The following is a 24450-nucleotide window of genomic DNA, read 5'->3' as shown; positions in this document are numbered from 1 at the left end:
CCAATTTTTTTTTCCTGCGGGCAGCAGTCAACGTCATTCCGAATAGGCTTCTGCTCTGCTAGAGAGGCTTGGCTGTGGCCCAGCATGGAGCCTGCTGGCCCCAGGACCCTCCCCTGGCTTTGTAACTCCCACTCCGGAGGGACAGTCCTGGGTTTTTTCCCGCAGGGATAAGGGGTTGGGAAGGACCCACTCATCTTTCATATATGAAGGGTCTTCCAAAAGTTCATGGAAAAAAATCCCATTTCTCTTTCAGTTCCGTTCTGCATTAAGCCGCTGGATGCCCCTCTTACGTGTGTGTGTGGGGGGGGGGGGAGGGCGGGGCAGGTAAGGCGCAAACCTGCTAGCTTCCTTACAGGAAGAGGTGGGGTCAACATGCCCTGCTAGTGGCTGTACACTAGCGCTGTGGTCCCCCAACCTGATTGCCAGAAAAACATCCTCTCATGGGGGCATCAGGCCAGTGTCCCTTAAGTGGTCACTGGCAGGCTGAGAAACTGTCAAGAGGTGAGGGGCCTAAGAAGCCTGGCGAGGGCTTGAGATTCCTTGACAGGATGTGGGGTCCCAGGGGAGCAAGCTAAGGAACCTGAATAAAGCAGGGACTCCTCTGGGCCCATTGCGGCAAATGGGACAGCATCAGGTATCCTCATGGCACTGTAGTTACGTGTTGGGCTTCTATCCTCAGAGCGAGTTCAAAACCACCTGCCGGTCTGTGGTTGGGAGAGGAGGCTCTCGACTCCTAAAAAACTCAGTCTAAGAAGCCCCTAGGGGCAGCTCCAATCTGCCCTGCAGGGTCGACATGAGTCGGCACTGACTCGATGGCAGTGCGTTCTGAGCACACGAATTCAAGAAGTTAACAGGAGGGACTATTACAAAGGGGTGTGGAGTGTTGGCAAGTCATCTCTGCAGTTTGTCGAGTTGAAATGAAAAGCTGGTGCGTGGCCACCCGTGTTCTGTGAACACTGCACTCGACGGCAAGGGATGGAGCGGCTCTATTTCTGTAGGGATGAAGCTAGCCAAGGACGTACTAATGCAGCGGCTAAAAGGAGCAGAAGGGGGAAGACATATGGTTCCCCTTTCCTGTTCCCACGCCAAAACAGATGAAATGTCTCGTGAAATCTCTTGGCAGAGGTCCAGTCCACATGTCCATCTCTAGTGAGGGCAAGTTCATGACTGTCGGGCAGCGTCGGTGCTGAGACACAGCTCTGGGTCTAGATGAGTGTGGTTTTTATTTTTTGCTTCCACAGTTTCCAACTATCTACTTTACATGGAACCTTTAACCAACTGGTAGGTTAAATAATGTCATCGTACTGAGTAGTTTATAAATGTTTATTAAATGTAAATTTTTACAAAGCAAATATTAATAGCAAGAGGCAAAATATATACAAAAGCCTTCATGAACGAGAAACTTGGGTTTTGTGAAATCCAACCATCTTTGCACTGTTAGACTTCCTTTAGAAATAATTTATTGCCAATCGTGAACTAAAAGCACTGACAGAAAAGAAATTTACAGTATCAGATAATGTGCTTGGTTCCTGGAAAGTTATAAAAAAGATATGCATTAAAAAAAAAAACCCTAACCCCAATACTTGAATACAGAGCGAGTACAGCTCCTGCGTTGTTGGGGCAGAACGAGGCTGTGATACGGACGTTTTCTGATAAGGCTTCTGGGGTAAACGAGCTCTCACCACAGCAAAGGAGCGTAGAAGAGCCATTCAAACATTTTTTGCGATTTCTGCTTTCAAGTAAGAGGTAAAGAAAAGGTAAGTGGTGTGGTTGCTTGCACAGAGAGGGGCTTTGACCCGTTCTTGGCGAAATTCCATTCTCATTTTAGTCCCATGTTCCCATGGGCTTTTGGAAGCCCTCCCGCACCTTCCCCAGAATGAATGCCTACTTGGCCCCTCCCTTTTCTCTCAGTACCATCAAGTAGGCACGACTGGCGGCAAAGTCCTCCCTTATAATGGCAAGAACGGACACAGACACGCTTTCTAAAGACAAGCTAAGTCACATTTGGAGTCAGGAGCAGAGTTTACGGCCGGGGAATGCCACAAGCCTTCCACCCACCTGAAAAAACCCCACCTGGGTCAGCGACGGCAGTGGGCTAGTCACAAAATCTCTACAGCCCTGGAAACGCCATCTGAGGCGTCCGCTGAAAACCGTCCAGGCTCCTGGAAAATTCTGGCATCTGAACTCAAAAGGGGAGGCTTGCTGGCCACAAGGTCAACGTGTTTCCACGTTCGCCTCACATCCAGGTAGTCACAGGAATCCCGGTGGCACAAGCATCGTCCCTACAAAGTGGCCGTTGAGGCCCCGGGCTCACTTCTGTCTGCTTGCTGGTACCTGAGACAGCTGCCCAGGCCACCTTCTCTGAAAGGTTTGGATGCAGACTGGCCCTTCGACCTCCACACTGATTCACTGAGCCCTAACCTCGTACCACAGCACAACGGGTGTGTCCCTGGGCCACTTGCTTTCTCTCGGAGGAAGACACACACCTGCCCACTCACACAACCGCTCCCGTCCTCATGGGGGCGCGACTGGGAGGCCAACCTGTATCCTTATCATTGACAACACGATACTCTCTCAGTGCTTTCAGTCAAGCAGCATTATGTAGGAGGGGCCATCTGTAAGTGAACAGGCTGAAGGGGCAGGAAGGAGGGGCCCGGGCAGCCAGTGCGAAGCCGGCTTTCCAAGCGGGAAGACAGCCAGCCCGGTCTTTCTCTTGGGGCTCCCTCGGGTCGGAATGGAAGCAATGAAAGGGAACAGAATGGCTTTCTCTCCATTTATTAGTGAGCTGGTCACAAATGGCAGCCTGGGCTGTGCAGGCATGGTTAATTACTTCATGGATTCCAACAGGAAATTCAGAGTTAACACTGATTGTTAGCCTTCTCAGGACATATGCACAAAGAACAGGGCTACCAGCTGCAGTGGAGAGAATCCTGCACGCAAGCACCAATCTGAGGGCTCCTTAAAGGGGAGGGGGTTTGGGACATAAAAGCATATAAATAAGGCATAACCGGATTATGTGAATTAATGCTGAACACGCATCTTATCCAAAGTATGAATACAGGTATCTGGGTATACTCTGAGAGGTAAGGCTGAATTACCCATTCTTGCTAACAAAAAGAACTACAGAGTCATGGGATTTTGATCGACTTTAAATCAATACTTGGTAATTTTACCTTGTTCTACCTCACAGCAAACACCGTCGGGCAACCGAACAGGCACCTCGGGGATTAGCCTGCAGAGCGACTTGGAACAAAGCAAAACCGGGCAAAATTGTGTCGCTCCTCCACTTGCAGCCGCTTGCTCTGCAGGGCCCTTTCCCGAAAGTAAAATGGTAACGGAGACTGCAGTTGACATTTAGCAGAGTGTGACAGGTCAGGCTACCAAAGAGAGTAGTAGTTCAGTGGCAGATACATACCTTGAATTATTTAGATCTTCAGAAAACTTTGGACCATACCTCCCCTAAACAAAAAAACAAAAACAAAAAAAACAACCAAGCCCTGGGTTTGTGTTGCTGATTTGTAAGGCAGCTCCGTGTGGTATGAACTTCTTCAAGGTCAATGCAGACACTTGAGGGGGTATTTCTTGAGAATTCAAAGGGAAGGGAAAGCCTACAGGTGTTAAGAACAGAATGTCATATGGAATTAGGCACAGTAGATTCCAGAACAGAACCATGAAAAGGTAGAAAAATTGCTCACACCAAAAGAAGATTACATTTCTATTACTTTTTTAGAAATGGGAGCGGGGCACTGGGGGGCTAGCAAAGCGAGGCTGACAAGTACCCTTTCCTAGCTCCACCTCCATTCCACCTCCTCCCCCAGAGAGCGGTCCTTCAAAAGGAGCCAGTGTTCAAGCTCTCGGCAGTTGACTCCCTTCAACTGTTCTGAAAATACAGTATAGAAACATGGTCTGAAGTCTTCCCAGGGAATCTAGCTCACTGCTCTACTGGGTATCGATCGATACAAGCTGCTAGAAGAATATTGACTGAGATGTCGTATCCATCAAGGACCAAAACCTTGCCGCCACGGAGTCAATTCTGACTCACAGCCAGCCTAGGGGAGAGAGGAGCCTGCGTGGGGTTCCAAGACTTTACAGGAGTAGAAAGCCTCATCTTTCTCCCGAAGAGGGTGGTCTGGTGGTTTCGAACTGCTGTCCTTGAAGGTCGCAGCCAAATGCATGACCACTATGCCCCCAGGGCTCCTATACAGCAAGGAAGAGGCTAGCAAACACCAACCACTTAGTCACCAGCCCCTCTCGGTCTGGTGTTGGATGCTGCTGACGACAGTCAAATTGGAGAACATGGCGGGGTTCCCAGTTCCTACTGGTGATATTAAGTGTCATTTTCATGAGACTACATTTCCTCTTTCTATAGGGAACTTGCTGTAGCCTTCGCTGGGGTTGAAATGATGTTTGACGGGTCAGGGTAACTGCTGGTTACACTTAGACTTGGAGTCCCCATCGAAAGGCCCGCTGTTACGGGGCGCATCCTCAGAGATGGTCATGAGTATGCCAGCGATACTACCATGGGACTTTCAACCAGGACTTCTTTTGGGCAGGAAGCACCCGATTACTCCAATGTGCAGACTGCACGTGTACACCGCAGCACGGCGTGGGCTGCAAGTTTGTGACTGTGTCTCACGCAGGCAGGACACACGGGAAGTTACTAGTCTGTGGTGGGGGTGGGTGCTGAGGCTTGCCACCCTTGGTTAGCTCACCTGGGCGGCCCACCCTCATGCCCATCAGGGAACCTCCCCCTCGCCACCGTCTTCTCACCAATGGACCCCTGAGGCCCTCCAGTTGTGCGGTACCTCAGTCATAATCACAACTTTCAGGGACAGGAAGACCGCTGCCCGGCTCTTCACACTCACCACTTCGAACACCTGTCTCTCGGAATCCCACTTGGACTCGAGTGCCAACCTACGAGCCCGGATTTTTCCCTGCTGCCAGTCAGCTGTTCACATGGTTTGCGTCCACCCGAGCGGGTCTGCCACCAGACACGAAGCCCAGCTGCTTCACGGGCACGCTCTACCTCGGGACATTGGGGAGGGAATTCAAATAAGGTGTGAGCAACAACAAAAATGACTCCTCGTCCCTGGAAGGGCACTTCACCGACAGGCCCTCCCCAGGTTGAGTCTTTGGGAGACGAGTAATGGCGCCTGCACAGCCCACAGGACGGTCCACGGAAGAGAAAACCCCGGGGCGCCACAGCCCGGAGTAGTGGGAGGGAAAGAAAACAGCTCGACTTGCAACAGGAAAGGCTCCACCTGCCTGAGTATTCTGGAAAGGGTACGTTGAGGCAGAAGGCTTGGCTCATCAAGTCACGGGCAGTTCTCAGTTGCTGCTGTGGCCAGGTTACAGGGTATGGCACATTAGCGACAGGGAAACTGAACGGGCCAAACGTGAGGTGCCGGGCGCCCGCTGCGTTGGCCCCCAACACTATCTCTCTCTGGTATTTGCTTGGCTTCTCGGCCCCGTACCATGTGTGAACCCCAACATCATCAGACCAGAACCCCTCGTGTAAACGACGTCAGAAACCAGACGTTGCCAACGCGCAATCACTGCTGAGCGATTAAACCACGAAGGCTCCATCAATGTAAACCTACATGCTGCTGTTCCTTGGGCCAAACTGCAGCCCAGGGGCCCCTCCCTGCAAAGAGGGCCACTCCTGTGTGGACGGCAGACCAACGCCACCTTCCTCATTCTGCTTGTCCACCACCTCGTCCTGACAGGCGTGGAAGGAGCAGAAAGACAGCTTTCCTGCTTGGCACCACGGGAGGCTTCGGTTGGGAAGGTGGGTGGGCACGTAGCCCGAGCCCCCCACTCCCAAGGAAGTACAACCAGACCCAAATCGAAGTCATCGTGAGGGGCCCCCTCCAGACCTTTGGCAGAACTGACAGGGCGTTAGTCAGAAGCTTGCAGCCCCAAACCCAATGCCACACCAAGAGGGACCAAGACTTCCCAGAAGCTAAACATAGAATCAAGGTTTCTCTAATTCCTGTTGTAAACGGCTAGTTTAAAAAAACAAACAACAAACCAAATCAAAGACGATCGGAAACACAATAGGGGTGTTGACTAGCAAGTCTGTCTGTACATCACTGCAGCATGAGCTGCTTGAGGTTGTCATGAAGAATCGTATCCTTCACATCCCGGAAAACCAGGCGGATGTTCTCTGTGTTGATGGCCGTGGTGAAGTGGTGGTAGAGAGGCTTCTGCTGCTGGTCCCGGCGCTTGTTCCGGAAACACTCCACCAGGAACTTTTGGACGTCTCTTAGGCAGTGGGGGTCCCCTTCAAACTCTAGGAAGTAGTTTTTGATGCTCACGACCTGAACTTTCTCCTCAAGTAAGTCTGTCTTGTTCAGGAAGAGGATGATGGAGACGTTGCTGAAGACTCGGTTGTTGACAATGGTCTCAAAAATGTTCAGCGACTCCGTGAGGCGGTTGGTGAGGCGGTCTTCCATGAGCACCTGGTCGAACTCACTCGAGGACACAAGGAACAGGATGGACGTCACGCTGTCAAAGCACTCGAACCACCGCTTCCGCTCCGATCTTTGACCCCCGACATCAACCATCTTGAAAGGAACATTTTTAATTTCAAAGTCGTACTCGTGAATGCCTTTGGTGGGTCTTCTGGCAAGCAGGATGTCTTGCTGGGATGGAACGTAGTCCTGGAAAAGACAAACCGGAGCTTAGTCTCTGCCATTAGAAGGGAGCGTGGGAGGCTTTAAGGCACTACAATTGGTGGAGGAGGCTAGTGAAGGGATAGCCCCACAGGATGCTCTTGTGAACATTTCCTGAAATGGTTAAAGCAGCAATACTAATACTACCATTGTGTGGGAGTTACATAATCTCGCGTCAACTTGAGGTTATTAAGCGTGAAGGGGTGGATTCTAGTCTGTCAGTCAGGTCACAGCCTGATGATGGCTCCTTGTGGGCGTGGCCTTAGTGTGAGGACTCTGGGGACTTCCTCTCTGAAGGCAGGACACACACTCTCTGCCTTCACCTTCCCTCTGACAAGCCACATGGAGCCACGCTGATGGAGCCAGAGCCCTGGAGCTGGAGGAGTCACGTGTAGACCTGCACCAGCGCATGTGCTGCATGAGGCTGAAGAGGAATTTATGGACTAGTATGGGACATATGGACTTGGCCTGGACTGGGCTGGGATGTTTTCTCAATATGCAATTGCTCTTTGAGATAAAGCTCTCTCTTGCACACGAGTGACTCTGGATTTGTCTCTCTAGTCAACCCAACCTGACACACACACACCGTGACCATAAAATGCTACGGTAGATGAAACAAATACATTCAAAACTAGTTTAAAAATTCACACCAATGTCCAGCTCCTGTGATTTTCTCACTCCTGCAATACCAGTCGGATTTCCGCGCTGCATCCCACAGGGGAGCAGCGCTTCCTCTGCAGCCCGTGAGCCAGGCTCATTTCAGGGCACACTCCCTGGGCTGGACCCAGGCCACAACACTCTTACTGATGGACTCCAAGCTACACGTCAGTCAGTCACTTGCACTAACTGTCAGGGCTTCGCTTGTGAAAGGGTGGGGCCCACACCTGGCCAGTCTGCCTTGGGGTGGTGTGAGGAAAATCAAGCAAGGCCCTTGCTGTGGGGACCAGTGAACCGTAAGGTTCTGAACAAATGGAAGGTGTCTGCTACTTCCTCCCTCAGCACACGTCTGTGTGCGTGTAGTCCGTTCTTTCTTCTCAGCCCAGCATCTTTCTAACACAACGACTGTGTTTGCTCCCGATTCTTTGCTGCAATTCAAGTTCTACTGCATGTGAGTTTCCTTCTTCTGGACTATTTCCCGAGACTAACTAACCAAGAATAAGATGACAGAGTCAAAGGTTATGAACATTTCAATGACACCGACACTCCCAGACAAGCTGCTTTCTAGGCAGGTGGTACCGACATGTGGGGCACGTGTGCCGCCTGCTTCCCAAGCACGCCAGCAGCAGGATTTCTCTCCCCGGCCTTGCTCTGTACTGCGCATCCATCTGTATGCCGAGCCATGAGCCCCACAAACTGGAGGAAGGCTCACTAACAACCGTCACACGCAAACGTCACCTCCCTGCTGCGGAAAGCTAAGCAGCCTGGAAGCCCTTGCTGAGGAGAAAGGGCTGCAGCCTTCTGTAAGGATTACAAGTCAACACACAGCAAACCCAAACCCTCACAAGCGGCCTGGAGGAGACAACATCCTGCTGAACAGAGACCACAGAGAAACCAACGTTGTCCAGGATTCTGTCGTGCTTGGATCCAAACTAAAGCTCGTGGAAGGAGTAGTAGAGAAGTCAAATGCCCTATTGTCTTTGGAGAATCCGCTGTACAAGACCTCATTAAATGCCACAGAGCAAAGATGTCACTCACTCTGACGTCTCTGCTGTGGTCTGAGCCAACTAAGGCATTTCAATCACCTCACATGCATGTGAATTATGGTGCTGACCAAGAATAGCCAACGGCTGCGGACTGCCAAGAGCACACAGATCCGTCTCAGACCCCGAGGGTCTTAGGGTGCAGCGGCCCTGCTGCTGGAGAGAGACGGAGACGCCATGCCGTTACTCTGTACTTGTCTGAGATGCAGCGCAAAGTGAGGCTATGTGGAGCATCAAACCAGACCAGACCAAATTGGTTGCCACTGAATAGATTCCAATTCACAGCAATCCCATGAGTGCCAAGAACTACCTTCCACAGGGCTAAGCCTGTGACCTTTTGGAAACAGATTCCAAGGCATTTCTTCCAAGGTATCTTTTGGAGGGTTCGAACTGCCTATCTTTTGGTTCGGAGTCCAGTGCTAAAACCTTTCCCCCAACCAGAAACTCCAACGCAGGTGTGTTTTCCTCCTCCACTGGTTTCCCACAGGTGCGTGGCCTCAGGTGTGCTCTCCCCACAGTACTCTATGCGGCCACAGGGAATAGGCCGGAGTGGGCCTGGCACGCATTCAGAAGCTGTAGATTTTTGGGAGGCGGGGTGGGATTATCAAAGTTAGTTTATTAGCTTTGATACTTGGGTTATAATTACAAAAGATGCTGCATTTTAGAGAAACAGAGTGAAAGGTCATAGGAACTCTCTGGGCAGTTTTTTTTTTTTCACTTAAATCTTTGATTGTGTTTAGGTGAAAGTTTCCACAGCAAGTCAGCCCCCACCTAACAGTCTGAACACAAACTGTTGGGGGACTGTGTGTCAGCATCCTTTTCCTTCCCATTCTATTTGTGCCGTTTCCTCTGATCCAGTCTCCCTGCTCTGCCCTGCTGCCCCTCTGGGTACAGGTTGGTCTTGGGTCTCAGGGTTGACTGTACATGACTTCTTTTATAAGCCAGTCTACTGTTGAGCTGAAGGTGGCCTCCAGAGAGGCTTCAGTGTCAAAACTCTGTGGCGCGGCTACTGCATGGCAGGCCAGGCACTGTCACACTGGCGAGGTGGAGTCCTCACGGGAAGAAGTGGGTCTAAGACCAGTAAGCCTACACTGAAGTCACGACCTGGATGCTCCCTGAGTGCCATGAAGGCAGAGGCCAGGGCTGAGGGCACGGGCTGTGAGGACCTGCTTGGAATGGGGGCTCAGAGGTGGTCTCGCTGAGAGGGAAACAGAAGAGAAGGTCGAGTTGGCCTGATTCAGATCAGAACACTGAAACCACTCCTAGAGAATTAGAGTTGCTCTGTTAAGGCATCCATCCACTCGGCCTCTGTCTCCTTCTGAAGGTTTAGATGTTGACCAGATGGAAACACGATAATGAAACAGGCCTTCAAACCTACTGAGCAAGACCAGACAGAGAGCTCAACGGGGATGGGGTGGCGGAGGCTCAGAAACAAGCACACTGGTTGAGAGAGGGGCAGAGACCGAGCAAACCTAACAGGGGGCAGCAACCAGAAGACCCTTCCCCTCCTGTCTGAGCCACACCAGGACTCGGCATTCCTACTTGCAGCGGGCTTCACCCTGTGCGTCCCCACTCAGTTCTGACTGTCTAAGTGTCTACAGTCCAAGGCCATCTTGAAGCTGTTAAGCGGCCGTGCTAGACTCAAGTTTGCTTGGAGGGGAGGCGGACACCACTGGGGCGTGGCTCACGCCCGTGGAGGGCAGTGGCTTTCCAGCATTTCCGCAGGGTAGCTTGGCCGAGGACGAGAGTTAAGCCCCATCTTCTACTACGCCATAAGGATGGGGGTGGGGGGTGGGGTGTGTGTGTGTGAAAATCCCAGGATCTTGTCATCTCCTTTTCCCACAAACGATTTTTATACAACAATATGGAATGCCATTGTACTGGATGAGTACTGATTTTTATTTTATTTTTTCACCCAGCCAGCCTTCCGGCAGTTTGCACAAAGGGCATCACCCTGGAAAATGCTGACGTCGAGTGTGGCCTCCTTCCGGCCATTGCACTGTTCCCATGTTTGGGGAGAGAAGGGGGGCCCTGAAGGGTGACAGAGAAGGTGGCTTGCTTTCCATCTTGAGTTGGGTGGGCATTCCTGGGGGGCATACACAGCCTGAGCATTGGAGGGCCCACTCTGATGGAAACTGAAAAAGGGTTTTGGGGTCATTCAAGACCTTTATCTACTGATCAGTCTGAAAAATAAAACAACAACAACAAACAAAAAAACCCCTAAAAGCTTAACAGGACCATTTCCCCAAATACTGACAAGGTGCCCTACCACAAAGACATCACTATCCTGGTAACTGCTTGTAAATAGCCACCCACAAAAACATTCTGCTAAAAAATACTTACTTGTTCTCCAAGCTTATCCAAGTTATCCAGGAAATATTTTACGGATTCACCCTAAAAACAAAACAAGACAATGAGTAGATGTGAGGGCTTAGAAGTAGGCGAACTTTTCGACAACAGTTTATATTAAGGCTGTCTGGTTGACTACTTAGTCCAAACAGATTTGCTTAGTCACCGATCTCAGACTAAAGAGCGGATTCTTTTGCAAACATATAAAAACTCTGCCTTGGCCTTGAAACGCTGACTCTGGAAAACCTAGTTCAAAAGGGCAGTCTCCGCACATGCCCGTGACCGAGCGACACTGGTGGGAGACAAACGCAAGGCTGTGACCCAGGCTGAAGGGGCATCCGTCTTTGTCCTGTTTTCTCTCGGGCACAGGGACTGCACAGACAGTGATGACGACTGTCTGCAGACTAGGGACAAAGCAGAGAGGAGCTGGCCCTGCCTCGCGCTGCTGCCCACCTGTCTCCTAAAGGCATTCTTGCCTTGGTGGACCAGCCTTCCTGAGTCCCTGGTTTCTCCACATGTGCCAGGTAATTCCATAAACTCAGTGGTCTGGAAGGACCTCCCTGAAAGGGCATGTCTAGCCAGAGGACAGGCAGATGGGCGGGGACCCACTTGAAGAAGAGTCACCTCCCAATTCTCTCTTCATGGTCCCTACTAGAAATTGATCACGAACTGCGCTCCCCCTTCGGGAGGCTAAATCCCCAGTTCCTTCATCAGGCCTGCTTCCCTCCACAGGCTCTGGTAAGTGCGGGTGGGGCAGGGCCCTCAGGTCATGGCCAGAACCACTGCTCTGAGTCACCAGGCCTTGAAGCTGCAGGGTTCAAACCTTGTGGTCTCGGGGCCCCGTCATTATCAAGATTCTTGAGGATCAATCACAGTGGGCTTTTTCACAAGTTTCTATCGTGCGTGTGAGTGTGCGACACACACACACACACACACACACACACACACACCTGGAACAGGAAAGAACTGCCCTGGGTGTGCTAGGCTATGACCTTTATGAAGGCTGGTTGCAGGGAACAGCTCCCAGAGCAGCTGAAAGATTTGAACCACCAACCTTCTGGTGAGTAATTCAGTGCCACTTGGGCTCCTTTTTGTAGGTTATGGCTATTGATACTTACTCATTTTACTAATGAAAGTAAAATTAGAAAAAAAAATTTAAGCTTCAACCCATTAACTAAAAAAAAAATCAATATTAATTTACAGTACAATGCTATAATTATTTTTGTACAAAGGGGCTTCAAAAAATTGGTGGAAAAATGGAAAGAAGAGATAATAGCATTTCATCACACACTGAAGAACTGTCTAAGGCCCCTACCCACAGTTCACTGGAACAGAGCTGCTTCACCACGCAAAGTGCCGTGCTAGGTGGCTGTGGTTGGCGCATGAGGAGAAATTACAGCCTGGCCTAGATATATAGCTGGAAGGGGGTGCTGTAATAATCTATTTAGAGAGTTGTAAACGCTCTTCTGTTACTACATCCACACGCAAGGGGTAGTCTCTTAAAGACCAGTCAGACTGTAAAATCTGAAAGTTTGGGGGCCTATCCAATTAAAAATCCCTCTGGTCTCACTCCCCTGAACTCTGCAAGGCTTAGACCTGGATGGATAATTGGACATCTCAAACACTGACATATCTCTGTTGTTTCGGTTCGTGAAAACTCTGGCTACTGGAGCTTCCTCCACAGGTGTGACCTCAGGCCTGAGGGCCCATGAGCCCTCTCTTCAAGCGGCCTCACCCATTCTCTCAATAGACTCTATGTTCTAAAGGGCTACAGTCAGCACGTTGTTTTTGACTATTTAATCAGGGACACTGTTGAGGGAGGCTGGATCTATTTTTTATTGCAGATGCATGGCAGCGTAGAAAACTAGTCAGTCACACAGCAGTCTAGTCCAAAGCACTATCTGAGCCCCCGCCCCAGCCATCCACCCATGAGGGCTCTGCACCCTGCTGGACGCAGCAGCACAGTGAAAGGGCAAGTAGGAGCATCCTAGCATCACTCTCCAGTATAGACTTCCTGGAATGGGCTTCAGGATCCCCAGGGGCCCGGGGACCACACTTTGAGAATTGCTGCCTTAGAGTGGATCACGCAGGAGGTCCTATATGTGCATGTACATGGTGGTGGGACTGCACACACATCATCATGACTGTCATCGGTGGGCCAACGATGAGTTTAAGAGAAAGGAAAAGGACACAGGAAGAATTATTGCGGTCAAACCTGCATGGATGTTGTGTACATATATCACCTATGTTGGTCAAAATTATGCTCATTTCTTAAGGATAATATCGTAGGTAAAAAGAATACTAGAATTCACTGCTAAATGACACCAAGATTTTCCTACTGAATTGCTTCTCGCACCCAAATAAGCATATACACTTAAAGTACTTAAAAAAAACCCAACTCTGAATGCACATCACCTGCCTGGTACATTGACCTGTCCATGTAAGAGCTTCTCTCTTGGACAAAAACAATATAAAAGACGGCCATCTCTTTATGCATGCCTCAGACCAAAAATCCCCTTATCTTGATAATGTGTATATTTGAAGACTTCAAGTACTTCCTTCCAATGTTGGGTTGTGTGTGTGTGTGGGGGAAGGGCGCACGCACGAGAGCATAACTAACATAGTTACAGTAATATAGAGATAAATTTGCATACCGATGTTTTCCATTAAAGTAAATTGTATGTAAATGTTAACAGTAACATAATCATCCCCAGAATTCATATGCTAAAAAGTTAAGCCATTCAGCTACTTCAGATATTTGAATTTTCTTATGTACACACACACACACACACACACACAAAACACTAAGTAATGCTATGATAAACCGTCACTTTATGTCTTTTGGATGATGTTCTAGTGATCTCAGAATGATGAAAGCAAAGCATAGGAACATTTTTAATGGCTTCTAATCCTTACAGAGAGGTTCTACCGGGTCTCCGGCACCCTCAACAGGTCAACCCGAGTTGAGCTTTTAACAGAGCTCATGTTTGATGACGATGAGCTAAGCCAAGATCACATAACAAAGGCTCTGCAGATACTTCTACAATGAGCCGAGGGGCAAACGGAGGAGCCACTCCACTGTGACGGAGGGCATCTTTTTAGGGACTTCGGAGCAAGGAAGCTGTTTAAGGAAAACAGAACCTTCCACACCAAGCCAGCAACTTTAAACAAGAATTCACCTCAGTATTACTGTTATCCTAACTGATGGCCAAAAAAATGAAAGATAACCAGAAGATTAAGATGCCATATTATCTAACCCCCTCCCACCCCCCAACCCACGCACGCACGTGCACACACACCCTCCCCTTTAAGATAAATGATTATATCCACCCACTCCCGGTGACACCACAAAGAAATTGCCTTACTCATCCTGGCAACCTGCAAAGTCCCACAGGTCTTTTGGAAAGTTACAAGTAGCAAAGTCTACACAGCTTTTAATGGCCCTCCACCCATTTCCAGGACCTTATTCACATAAGCAGCGATGTACAAAAAGAGAAAGCAAGATGTAGAAATTCATTTTCTGACAATAAATTTTTTTATGATGGCAGATCAAATAACAATTATATTTTATACAAGTGTTACATGAAATATTTATTGTTAAATTAAAAATACAGCAGTTTACACAAAGCAGGCCCACAATCCCTTACCTATATTTGTCCCCGCCCCCCTTACATACATTCTAACATTCTGTAAGGATAATATAATACCTTTTTGGCAACCCGAGAACCAAAATTGATTTGGCAGTAATATTTGCAACGAACTGGCAGGCCCTTTAGTCTCTATTTGTGCTCTTAGTGAAACTATTCAAATGTTTTAATGCAAAAATGTGGGTATCACATCACAGCCCGCAATATACTGCTACATGATCTTTCTGAAATAGAAAAAGACTTAATTCTCTAACACAACCAGACTTAAAAATGTACAAGACCATGCACTTATATACGCGTTGGTTCTAAACTTCTGAAGTCCAAAGATAATTAGGAGCATTAGGTGACTACTGTATTTTCTAATAGACACAAACACAATGCACAGAACAGGAACGTGTGAGGCGTTGCCCCATTAGCACAAACTGCTAGAGAGACACTACTATGCACATAAGACACGGTGCCGGCCCTCGCTGGACCACCACCGTCCAGGGAGACACCGCCCTTGCTCTTTTCAGTTTCAAACCAGTTTCTTTCTTCTTGAACTCCTTGATATCAGCTCCCTTGTTCTCTTCTTGCATTAAAATCTTAAAGGGTCTTTTCTTGACTTAAACTGCCTTCTGGTTTTTCAAAGGGAATATTAGATTTTTTGGGGGGCGGGGGGTTGGTTTCAAATGACTTTGTGCCTTTGTAAAACCTTAACTGTCTTCCTGAAGGGGGATCTTAGACAGTTGGGGGTTCAAATTACTAATTCATAATCTCACCAAAAGTGAGACGTCAGAGAAAAACAATTGTGCTGCGGGCAGTATTGAATTGTGACCTCTGGGAAGGAAGCGCCGTCAGAACTCAGCTCTGTGGCGCAGGGCGCCGTGAGGTGGAGGGAGGGACTCGATGGCAACGAGGTCTGTGCACTCGACACCATGCAACTCAGGTCCCATGTGAATGTGTGGATTACTTCCAACAGGCTAACTGCTACATTAGGGGCCTGACTTCAAACGGACTGTACTTTGCCTACTGCCCCACGCAGTTGCCTAACAGCGTGTTGTCATGGCGACCTCGAGGGTAGCAAGTAGAACTGCTTCTTCACGGAGCAGGCCATTCTTCCATGAGGCCTCTGGGTAAGTTCGAGTCACCAACCTTCCAGCTCTCACTAGTTAAGTGTTAAATGTCGGTACTGCCCTGGCACCTCTGCCCAGTGTGAGTGTTAAGAGAAAGACTTGAATTTAAGTTCTCCCTCTAAGTCTGTTAGCATGTCTAGGCCTTAGTGTGTTGTCCTGTCTGTCTCCCCTCCCACCCCTGTAGAACGAAGAATGGCTAGAGTTCAATCCTACTCCACAATTTCTGTTCACATCGCACACATGTATGCCACAAATCTATTCATCTGAATGTTGGCTTTGTTGAGACACACTGTTCAAGTTATGTTACAGTCTCACAAGGAAGAGGCGAGGCAGTCAGGGTGCAGTATGGCACCGGCCAAACATAAACTTTCCTCTAGTTCCTAAATGCTTCCTCCCCCCGCCCCCACTACCATGACCCCAATTCTACCTTACAAATCTGGCTAGATCAGAGCAAGTGCACGGGTACAGCTAAGCGCTCACAGCGCAAGGAATCCAGGACAGATGAACCCCTCAGGACCAATAATGAGAGTGGCGATACCAGGAGGGTGGGGGAAGGTGGGAACAGATCACGATCACAATGATCGCCATATAACCACCCCCATCCCAGGGGGACGAACAAAAGAAAAGTGGGTGAAGAGAGATAGCAGTTGGCGCAAACCATGAAAACAATAATAATTTATAAACTGTCAAGGGCTCGTGAGGGAGGGTGAGGGAGGGAAAGAAATTAGGAGCGGATACCAAGGGCTCAAGTAGAAAGATAATGTTTTGAAAATGATGATGGCAACAAAAGTACAAATGTGCTTAACACAATGGATGGATGTATAGATTGTGTTAAGAGATGTAAGAGGCCCAACAAAATGATTTTTTTTTAAGGTTATGATATAATCTGCTAAAAGTGACAAAGATGATTTTATGTCCTAGGCCATCGCGGGTTTTAAGACTCATTTTAAAAACCATTTTATGAAGACTCATTTTCATTTTGTGAGATTATGATAGGGCTCTATTACAAATTCTTTCCAGTCTATTTTACATCACCAAAGGAAAATTGCAATAAAATTCCACAGAGCATTCATTTCATGTGTGTCCGTTCTTTCATTTAGGATGTCTGTGACCAGCCTTTGGGTCTCCGTCCTCAGCTTAGAACACGGGGGTCACTTTCAGGATGACTGTGGCTACAGGGCACTCTGAAGTCTCGAAACTTCCATTCTCTTTCCATGCCCTCTGTCCGCCAACGCTGAGATGTCCTCCGGTCTTTAGCTTTGTGGCTGTGCAGGCACCGTCTAACCAACTGCATGGCAGCCAGTGGGCCTGGACTCTGGCCTATGCTACCTGAGCTACGGGTGACGACCACGTCCTTTAGAATGTCCAGTTCTGACTTAGAAGACAACAACAACTCACTGCCAGAGTCGATCCCGACTCATAGCGTTCCTGGAGGACAGGTGGAACTTCCCCTGTGAGCTTCCGAGACGGAAACTCTATGCGGGAGTAAAACCCTTTCTCCGGAGGAGCTGGCTGGTGGGTAGCTTGGAATGGCTGACCTTTTGGTCAGCAGTCCAACATATACCAGGGATCCTCATGGAGTTTACAGGACAATTAAATACCAGCCTTGTGACATCATGTTAGGTTTACCCCAGTGTGTCTCGCAGCCTCGCTTTCTCTACCAAGACAGAATGAGTGAGGGGTCCTAAATTGGAGGGTTAACAGAAAAGCGGAGAATATAACTAAGGAAATCATCTCTACTGAGCAAATTCATAATTCTATAGACCTGCAACTGACCTGCCCAGTTACTGAACAAGTGATGGGGCTTTCCAGTGCTACCTTCAGCACCAGCAATGGAATGTATTAATTTAAAGAGATGTGGAATTTACGCTGGAGAGCAAAGGGATAAACAAGAAGAAAGTACCCGCTGTCACAGAAGAACAGAATGCAACTCAGGCAGGTTTTGTTTTCATTGAAAGGGGGAAGCTTACAGAAAACAGTTCTAAGTAGATTCTAACTTCAACGTCTGGTACATGCCTCCAGTAATCATATTATGGCAGAGATGAGGGTAAACTACATTCTCAAAAGCAGCTGCACAGTACGTGATCAAGAACTCCTCACAGTACCACAGCAAAGTTGCCTGGGAGACTCACGATAGGGGGCAGGAGGAGAGGCTGGCCGTAAGCCTTCTGTTTTGTGCATCTAGATTTTAGACCAAAGAGGGCTCAGGTGGATCCAGCCGTCACCTCCTCTTGCATGGCCCATGAGTCAAGCATGTTATTTTGTTTTTAAACATTTCTAAATGATTAAAGGGGAGTGACCAAGAGAACACAAAGAATATTCCATGAGCCAAAGTCAAGCTGTCTTGGAACATGGTTGCCCATGCACTGTACATGTGTGGTCTGTACCTACTTCCTTGCTACACCTGGGACTGAGCAGTTTCCAGAGGGAGCATGCGGCTCTCTCCTCACTGTGCACGGCTGTTTGTCACACCGTTACAGTCACAGTCAGAATCTGAGCACATGTCAATAGCACCGCTACTGCCATGGAGAACAGCATTCTTCCCAACAGTGTCAACTCCTAGGGAAGTCAAGGTCAGAAAGATCGCAAAACTTAACAATGCAATGGTTTCTCGTGGCAGAGTGACTTCACAAAAATGAAGTGAGGCTCCAAATGGCTCCTACTGGTTAGTCCAGCAAGGAAGACTGTTTACTGATGCTGAGTGAACTCACTCGTGTCTGGCTGCAGCAGCCGAAGCAACGTGTCCAGAGAAAACAAACTGGTTTAAGACTGTTAGCATGTCTTGTAGCGAGAAAGGCTGCTGCAAGAGTGAAGGACATCACTGACAATCCTCAACAGTCAGTTGAAAAGGGGAGTACTTAACAGCCAGTTGCTGCAACTGCAACCAACAAGGTACAGTCGGTAAAACACCGGACTGGCAAATGTGTGAGAGAAAGATTTACTGCCGCAACAACAGCAACAACGAGTAGCTGCTGAGGCTGCTTCCTAAAAACAAAGACCTCAGGGGGATTTGGTCCCTGGGTTTGGAGGTTTAGAATCATGGACATTCCAGTTAATCGGTCTAAGAAACGTGTTCAGTGCTTCTGTTCTACATTCAAGTTGGTTGCTTAGTGCCTAGGGTCTTAAAAGTTGGCAAGAGACCTTTCAAGTCACAACATCTGCACAACCACTGATACCTATGCGCTTGGAGCAACAGAAAGAGGAGAGCAAGGACTAGGAAGAAGCCATGGCATGTATGGCTAATCACCGCCACCAACTAGTATGTCCTTTGCCAGGAGACCAGAGAACTGGTACTCAGCTGTCATTACCAAAATGTTGATCATAGATTCCACAGAAAAATTCTGATCAAAGGGAGGGCATGTAAATGAGACTTTCAAATTCTTATGGATTTTATACTTTCTGGAGTAAAATCAGCCTGAATAGACTGTGTGACAGAACTACAGGTAAGAGTACTTTCAATGATCTTGAGAAAACCCTAAAGGATTTCACCCCGAGTGAAACCATGCCAGGAAGTCGCCACTAATGGTGGTTAATATATGATGTGTGTACACACACACACACACACACACACACACACACACACACACATATATATGGGGCCCCCAAAAAAGGTTTAGTTGGACCAAGTTACAAAGCTCGAGAAAACAAAAATTCACCGCATTATTTTATTGTCGGCTACGCTATAGGAAATATGTGAATCTGTCTTGTTACTGAACCAGTATGCAAGGGCAAAGGAAATCCCCTATTTCAAAACTCACTTGCCTGTGTGCAACTGAAGAACTTCCAACCTAACCCTCATAGGAAGTGGTCAATCTGCAAAGTCATGACACACTATGATGAGGCAAACATTGGGAAGGATCTAGCAAAATTCTCCAAGTGGCTTCCAATCGATGGATGTGCTCCATGAAAGCCATACGCTCACTGGAGAGGGCGGACTAGGAAACTCTCTTTACGAGCCGAGTTGGCTCACTGCAGGCAATCGGTTTTGATGAGGGGGAGGCTTAAATGTTAAAGTCCAATTATACACAATGTCATACCCCCGAGAAAGAACCCCCTCCTGGTCATTAACAGACCAATCGGCAAAGCCAACATTGTATGCAGCACTGTAATTTACACTTCATCGGTAAAGTTTTGTGCAAGCTCGTTCTCTTGCTACACAACTCTTTACACAGTGTCCTTGGATTTTGCTTCTGGGCCTGCAAATCTAAGATGTTACACTATCTGGTCCTCACCGACCATTCTAGACCAGTGGTGATAAATCATGGTAGTTTAGCTGCACTCTCTACTGTGCTTCCTAAAAGTACAGACTCTCAGGTCGCGCCCAAACCCACAGAATTAAAATCCCAACACGCTCCAAGAGACACTGATGTAGCTTCCTTTGCAGCAGTTCAGATCTGTGCAATATTGAGCTTGGTAAAGGACATGAAGAAACTAGAGGAAAAACTTAATTTAGTTTTATCTGATTGCAGAAACTGGTTCCCAGCACCAGCTACTTAATTCATAGTCAAATTAGACTCGTGAACACGAGGTCAGGCCTCCATCTGAAGGATGACTTCCACAACTCTGGCTCCCAAGCCAGCTCTGCCTTTTCTTCAGCTGATCTGGCTACGCAGGCCACTTCACCTTCACTACATTCTGCCTCCAAACCTGTCCAGATCCTAGAGCCTCCACATTACCTCCGAGGTTCTTGTGGTCAAATGATGAACCTGGCACACCAGATATAACATTGTTAAGCTGTTAGTATCACAAGTGAGAACATGACTAGAAATAATACTTTCATTTTAGCAGGAGGAAGATGCAATAAAACTTACAGAATTAATTCGCTTTTGTAACAGACACCTAAAACTTGGCCAAAGACCTCTTTAAATAGTTCAAAAGGAGAGCGGTCACTTTAATGCAGACTAAGGTGTGCCTGATAGGAGTCCGGGTGTCTTCAGTCACTTCATATGCATGTGTGAGCTGGACGATGAATGAGGAGGATGTTGGAGAAGAGTATTAAAACAGACCATGAACTGACAGAAGAAGAAAAGCTCTGGAGGTGCCGTGGGTTAAGAGCTCAATTGCTGACAGACTGCTTAGTGCCTAGACCCCTAGGAGACAAATGAGGCAGTAAAGAGGCAGTCTCAGAAGGCCCATGGAGTGGTTCTGCTGCTCTGTGCTGTCAGGTCGCATGGAGGGCAGCGGTGTTCCAGAAGAGGGATCAGATCCGTGTCAGAGGAAGTTCAGCTAGAGTGCTTGGCTTGTTAGAAGCGGGGCTGGCGAGATTTCATCTCATGTACTTCGGATATGCTATCAGGAGAGACCAGTGCCTGGGAAAGGATCGTATGTTTGGCAGTCATGATTGTTGTTGTTAGGTATCATCAAGCCAGTTCTGACTCATTGTGACCGTAGGTATCACAGAAGAAAACACATCCTGGTCCTGCATCATCCGCACAGTGTTCCTATGCTTAAGTCCTAGGCATATTTTACCGAGGATGATGTTCTTGTCCACGGACTGACATGCCCACTGTTTGTGAGATGAAGTCTCACCAACCTTGTCTGTAAGGAACATTCTGACTGTACTTCTTCAAGGCGAATATTTTTGCATTTTTAATCATTTTAGTGGGGGCTCGCACAACACTTATCACAGTCCATACATACGTCCACGGTGTCAAGCACATTGGTACTCATGTTGCCATCATTTTCAAAGCATTTTCTTTCTACTTGAGCCCTTGGTATCAGTTCATCCCCTAACCCCACCCCTGACCCTCCCTCCCTCATGACCCCTTGATAATTTACAAATGATTTTTTCAGAGTCTTACACCAACCGCTGTCTCGTCTCCCTTCACCCACTTTCCTGTTGTCCATCCCCATGGGAGGGGGTTATATGTAGATCATTGTGATTCATTCAGTCTTTTCCCCCTCCCACCTTTCTCTGCCCCTCCTGGTATCACTACTCTCATTATTGGTCTTGAGGGGTTTATCTGTCCTGGATTCCCTGTGTGGTGAGATCTTATCTGTGCATGCTCTGATCTAGCTAGATTTGTAAAGTAGAACTGGGATCATGACAGGGGGTGGTGGTGAGTAAGCATTACAGAATTAGAGGAAAGTTGCATGTTTCATCAGTGATATACTACACCCTGACTGGCTCATCTCTTCCTTGTGACCCTTCTGTAAGGGGATGTCCAGATGGGCTTTGGATCTCCACACTGTTCCTCATTCACAATATGATTTTTTGTTTTGGGTCTTTGATGCCTTACACCCGATCCCACTGACACCTCATAATCACACAGGCTGGTGTGCTTCTTCTATGTGGGCTTTGTTGCTTCTCAGCTAGATGGCTGCTTGTTTATCTTCAAGCCTTTAAGACCCCAGACACTATCTTTTGATAGCTGGGCACCATCAGCTTTCTTCACCACATTTGCTTATGCACCCATTTTGTTTTCAGCAATCTTGTCAGGGAAGGTGAGTCTCATTGAATGCTGGGTTATTAGAACAAAGTATTCTCGCATTGAGGGAGTACTTGAGTGGAGGCCCAATGTCTGTCTGCTGCCTTAAAGCTTAACAAATAAATATAGGTACATAGATCTATTTCCCTATTGTTATATATAAATGTATTTACATATGTGCATGACGACATTTAGACCTCTATAAATGCCCTTTGCCTCCTAGTTCTTTCCTCTATTTCCTTTTATTTTCCTCTTGTCCCACTACCATATTCGGCCTTCATTTGGGTTTCGGTAATTCCTTTAGCCTACCTACACTGCCCTTGATCAAGCCCTACCTAGGCCTTTCTCGCCTTCGATTTTAGATCACTTATTATTTCCTTGTCCCTGAGTTTGTTGGCACCTCGTTCCCTCCCCCCGCCCCCGCCGTCTCTCCCTCCCGTGCCCCCTGGAACCGTTAGCCTCAGTTTCTTGTCCAGATTATTTACCCTGCCTATCTCATCTAGACAGACATGCAGAGACAATAATAAGCATGAAAACAAGACAAAGCAAAACATAAACAAAAACAAAATTAACAACAAAACCAACAGCAATAAAAAAAAGCTGATAAATAGTTCTAGGTCTATCTGTTGACCTTTATGAGTGTTTTCTGGTTGAGTCTGATGGGGTGTCATGCCCTGGCCCTAAAGTCTATTTTTGGGATTCCTCGGGCACTTCGTTGCTCTGCTCCCCTTGCTGCTCTGTTGCATGCCCTTAGTGTTTTGCCCCGGTGTGGTGTGCTCAGATCAGGCACAATTCCTGCACTGTGTCTTCAGTGTTGTCCCCTGTAGCGCTATGGGTCAGTGAGGACATCAGAGATGTCGTGTCTCATGGCAGGGGTGGCCCTATGGTCCTCTCTTTGTACTGGCTGCTCTGAGCTGGAATATCGTCCTCGGGGCTTGGAGGGCCAGGACATGTTCCACTCGCTCTCCTTCCCTCTTCGTTTGCTCCTGATCATACGTGCCCTCCCTTCTCCCTGAGCTGCAGCCGCAGAGCTGTCCTTTGAGGTGCATTGGTCGGGGCCATCCACATAGTGGGGATTGGGCCCAAATGTGCTTTTCTTTTGGCAGCCCATACTTTCAATAGTCTTCATCAATATCATTCCTTTTTTCTTTCCCATGAAGTTAATACATTTTCCCCATTTTACTGGGAGCTCTACAGATATAAGAATCCACAAACCGTCACTCTAATTAATGCATGTATTCTTCGTCAGTCTTCCCTATGTAATGTCCAACTTCAACATGCATATGAGGTGATTAGAAACGCCATGGCATGGGTCAGGTGTACCCTTGTCCTCAAAGCCACATCCTTGCTTTTAAACATTTTAAAGAGGCCTTATGCAACAGATTTACCCAATGCAACACGTCTTTTGATCTCCAGACTGCTGCTTCTCTGATCATTGATTATGGATCCAATCCTTGATATCTTCCATCTTTTCTCCATTCATCCATGACTTCACTCACTGGTTCAGTTGTGAGAAGTTTGTTCTTGTTGACACTGAGTTGTCATCCACACTGAAGGCTGCAATCCTTGCTCTTCTTCAGCAAGTGCTTCAAGTCCTCTCTCAGCAAGCAAGGTGGGGCCACCTGCATGTCTCAGGTTGTAAGTAAACCTTCCTCCAATCCGGATGCCACACAATCCAGCTTCTGTGACAATTTGTTCAGCATGCAGATTGACTGCGTATGGTGAGAGGGTGAACCCCGATGGCCACCTTTGCAGATTTTAAGCCATGCAACATTCCCTTGTTCTGTCTGCGAACGGGCTGTTGACGCCGGGGGTAATGAAAAAGGGAAAGACCCTCGTGGAGGCGGATTGATATAGTAGCTGTAACACTGGGCACAAAGATAGCAACTGTGAGGATGGGACAGGGCCGGGCAGTGTCTCATTAAGGTCCACAAGGCAGCTATGTGTCAGAACTGCCGTGAGGGCACCTAATGACAATATTTAGGCATACTGGCATGAAAGGCAAGTGAAAGTAAACTAAAGGGCTTAAGTGAGAAAACGCAAATTTTTATGTGGTAAACAGCTAAAAAACTGCACTGTGGAATGAAAACAGCAAATCAAATACAAATTTTATTTAAGTAATGTATCAGCTTTTAATTCTTCAGAACACTGTGATTAGAAAATAATCACCAACTTGAATGTAAGTATTCCATTTTTAAAAATAGCACTCATTACACCACAAAACAGGTGTATAATATACAATAAAGCCATTTCCACAGAGAAAGCAGAATTAAGGACATAACTTTTGTTGAATTAATCTGACACCAAAGAATCACAATTTTATTCAAAAAATAAATCTGAGGGGGAAATTCAAGATGAAGAACTTCCGGGTCCTAAGCACTCAAGATCTAATACAGCATGACCTCCCATCCCTTTTACAAATAACACAGAAAAAGATTTACTCATGCCATCTTAATAGCAATTACAAGAATATATATGTATATATATACACATATATATATTTCTTTTTTTCAGTGTGCCTTCAAGACAAACTATTC

At 47.6% G+C, this 24450-nt stretch overlaps 1 protein-coding gene across 1 annotated transcript in view; it reads right to left on the bottom strand.

Annotated features, from left to right (window-relative positions):
* Positions 1–2759: 2759 nt before the first annotated feature.
* GNA13 (G protein subunit alpha 13) overlaps positions 2760–24450 on the bottom strand; it is a 45786-nt gene continuing 24095 nt past the window's right edge. Inside the window, exons 3-4 of the mRNA XM_075562132.1 lie at positions 10718–10768; positions 2760–6662 (exon numbers count right to left, since the gene is read on the bottom strand). Of these exons, the coding sequence (XP_075418247.1) occupies positions 6090–6662; positions 10718–10768 (624 nt within the window). The 3' untranslated portion in view covers positions 2760–6089. The remainder of the gene's footprint in view (positions 6663–10717; positions 10769–24450) is intronic.

Source organism: Tenrec ecaudatus, chromosome 10 (assembly GCF_050624435.1).
Source record: "Tenrec ecaudatus isolate mTenEca1 chromosome 10, mTenEca1.hap1, whole genome shotgun sequence".
In the NCBI taxonomy this organism is placed as follows: domain Eukaryota; kingdom Metazoa; phylum Chordata; class Mammalia; order Afrosoricida; family Tenrecidae; genus Tenrec; species Tenrec ecaudatus.
This window is presented reverse-complemented; position numbering and strand designations above follow the sequence as displayed.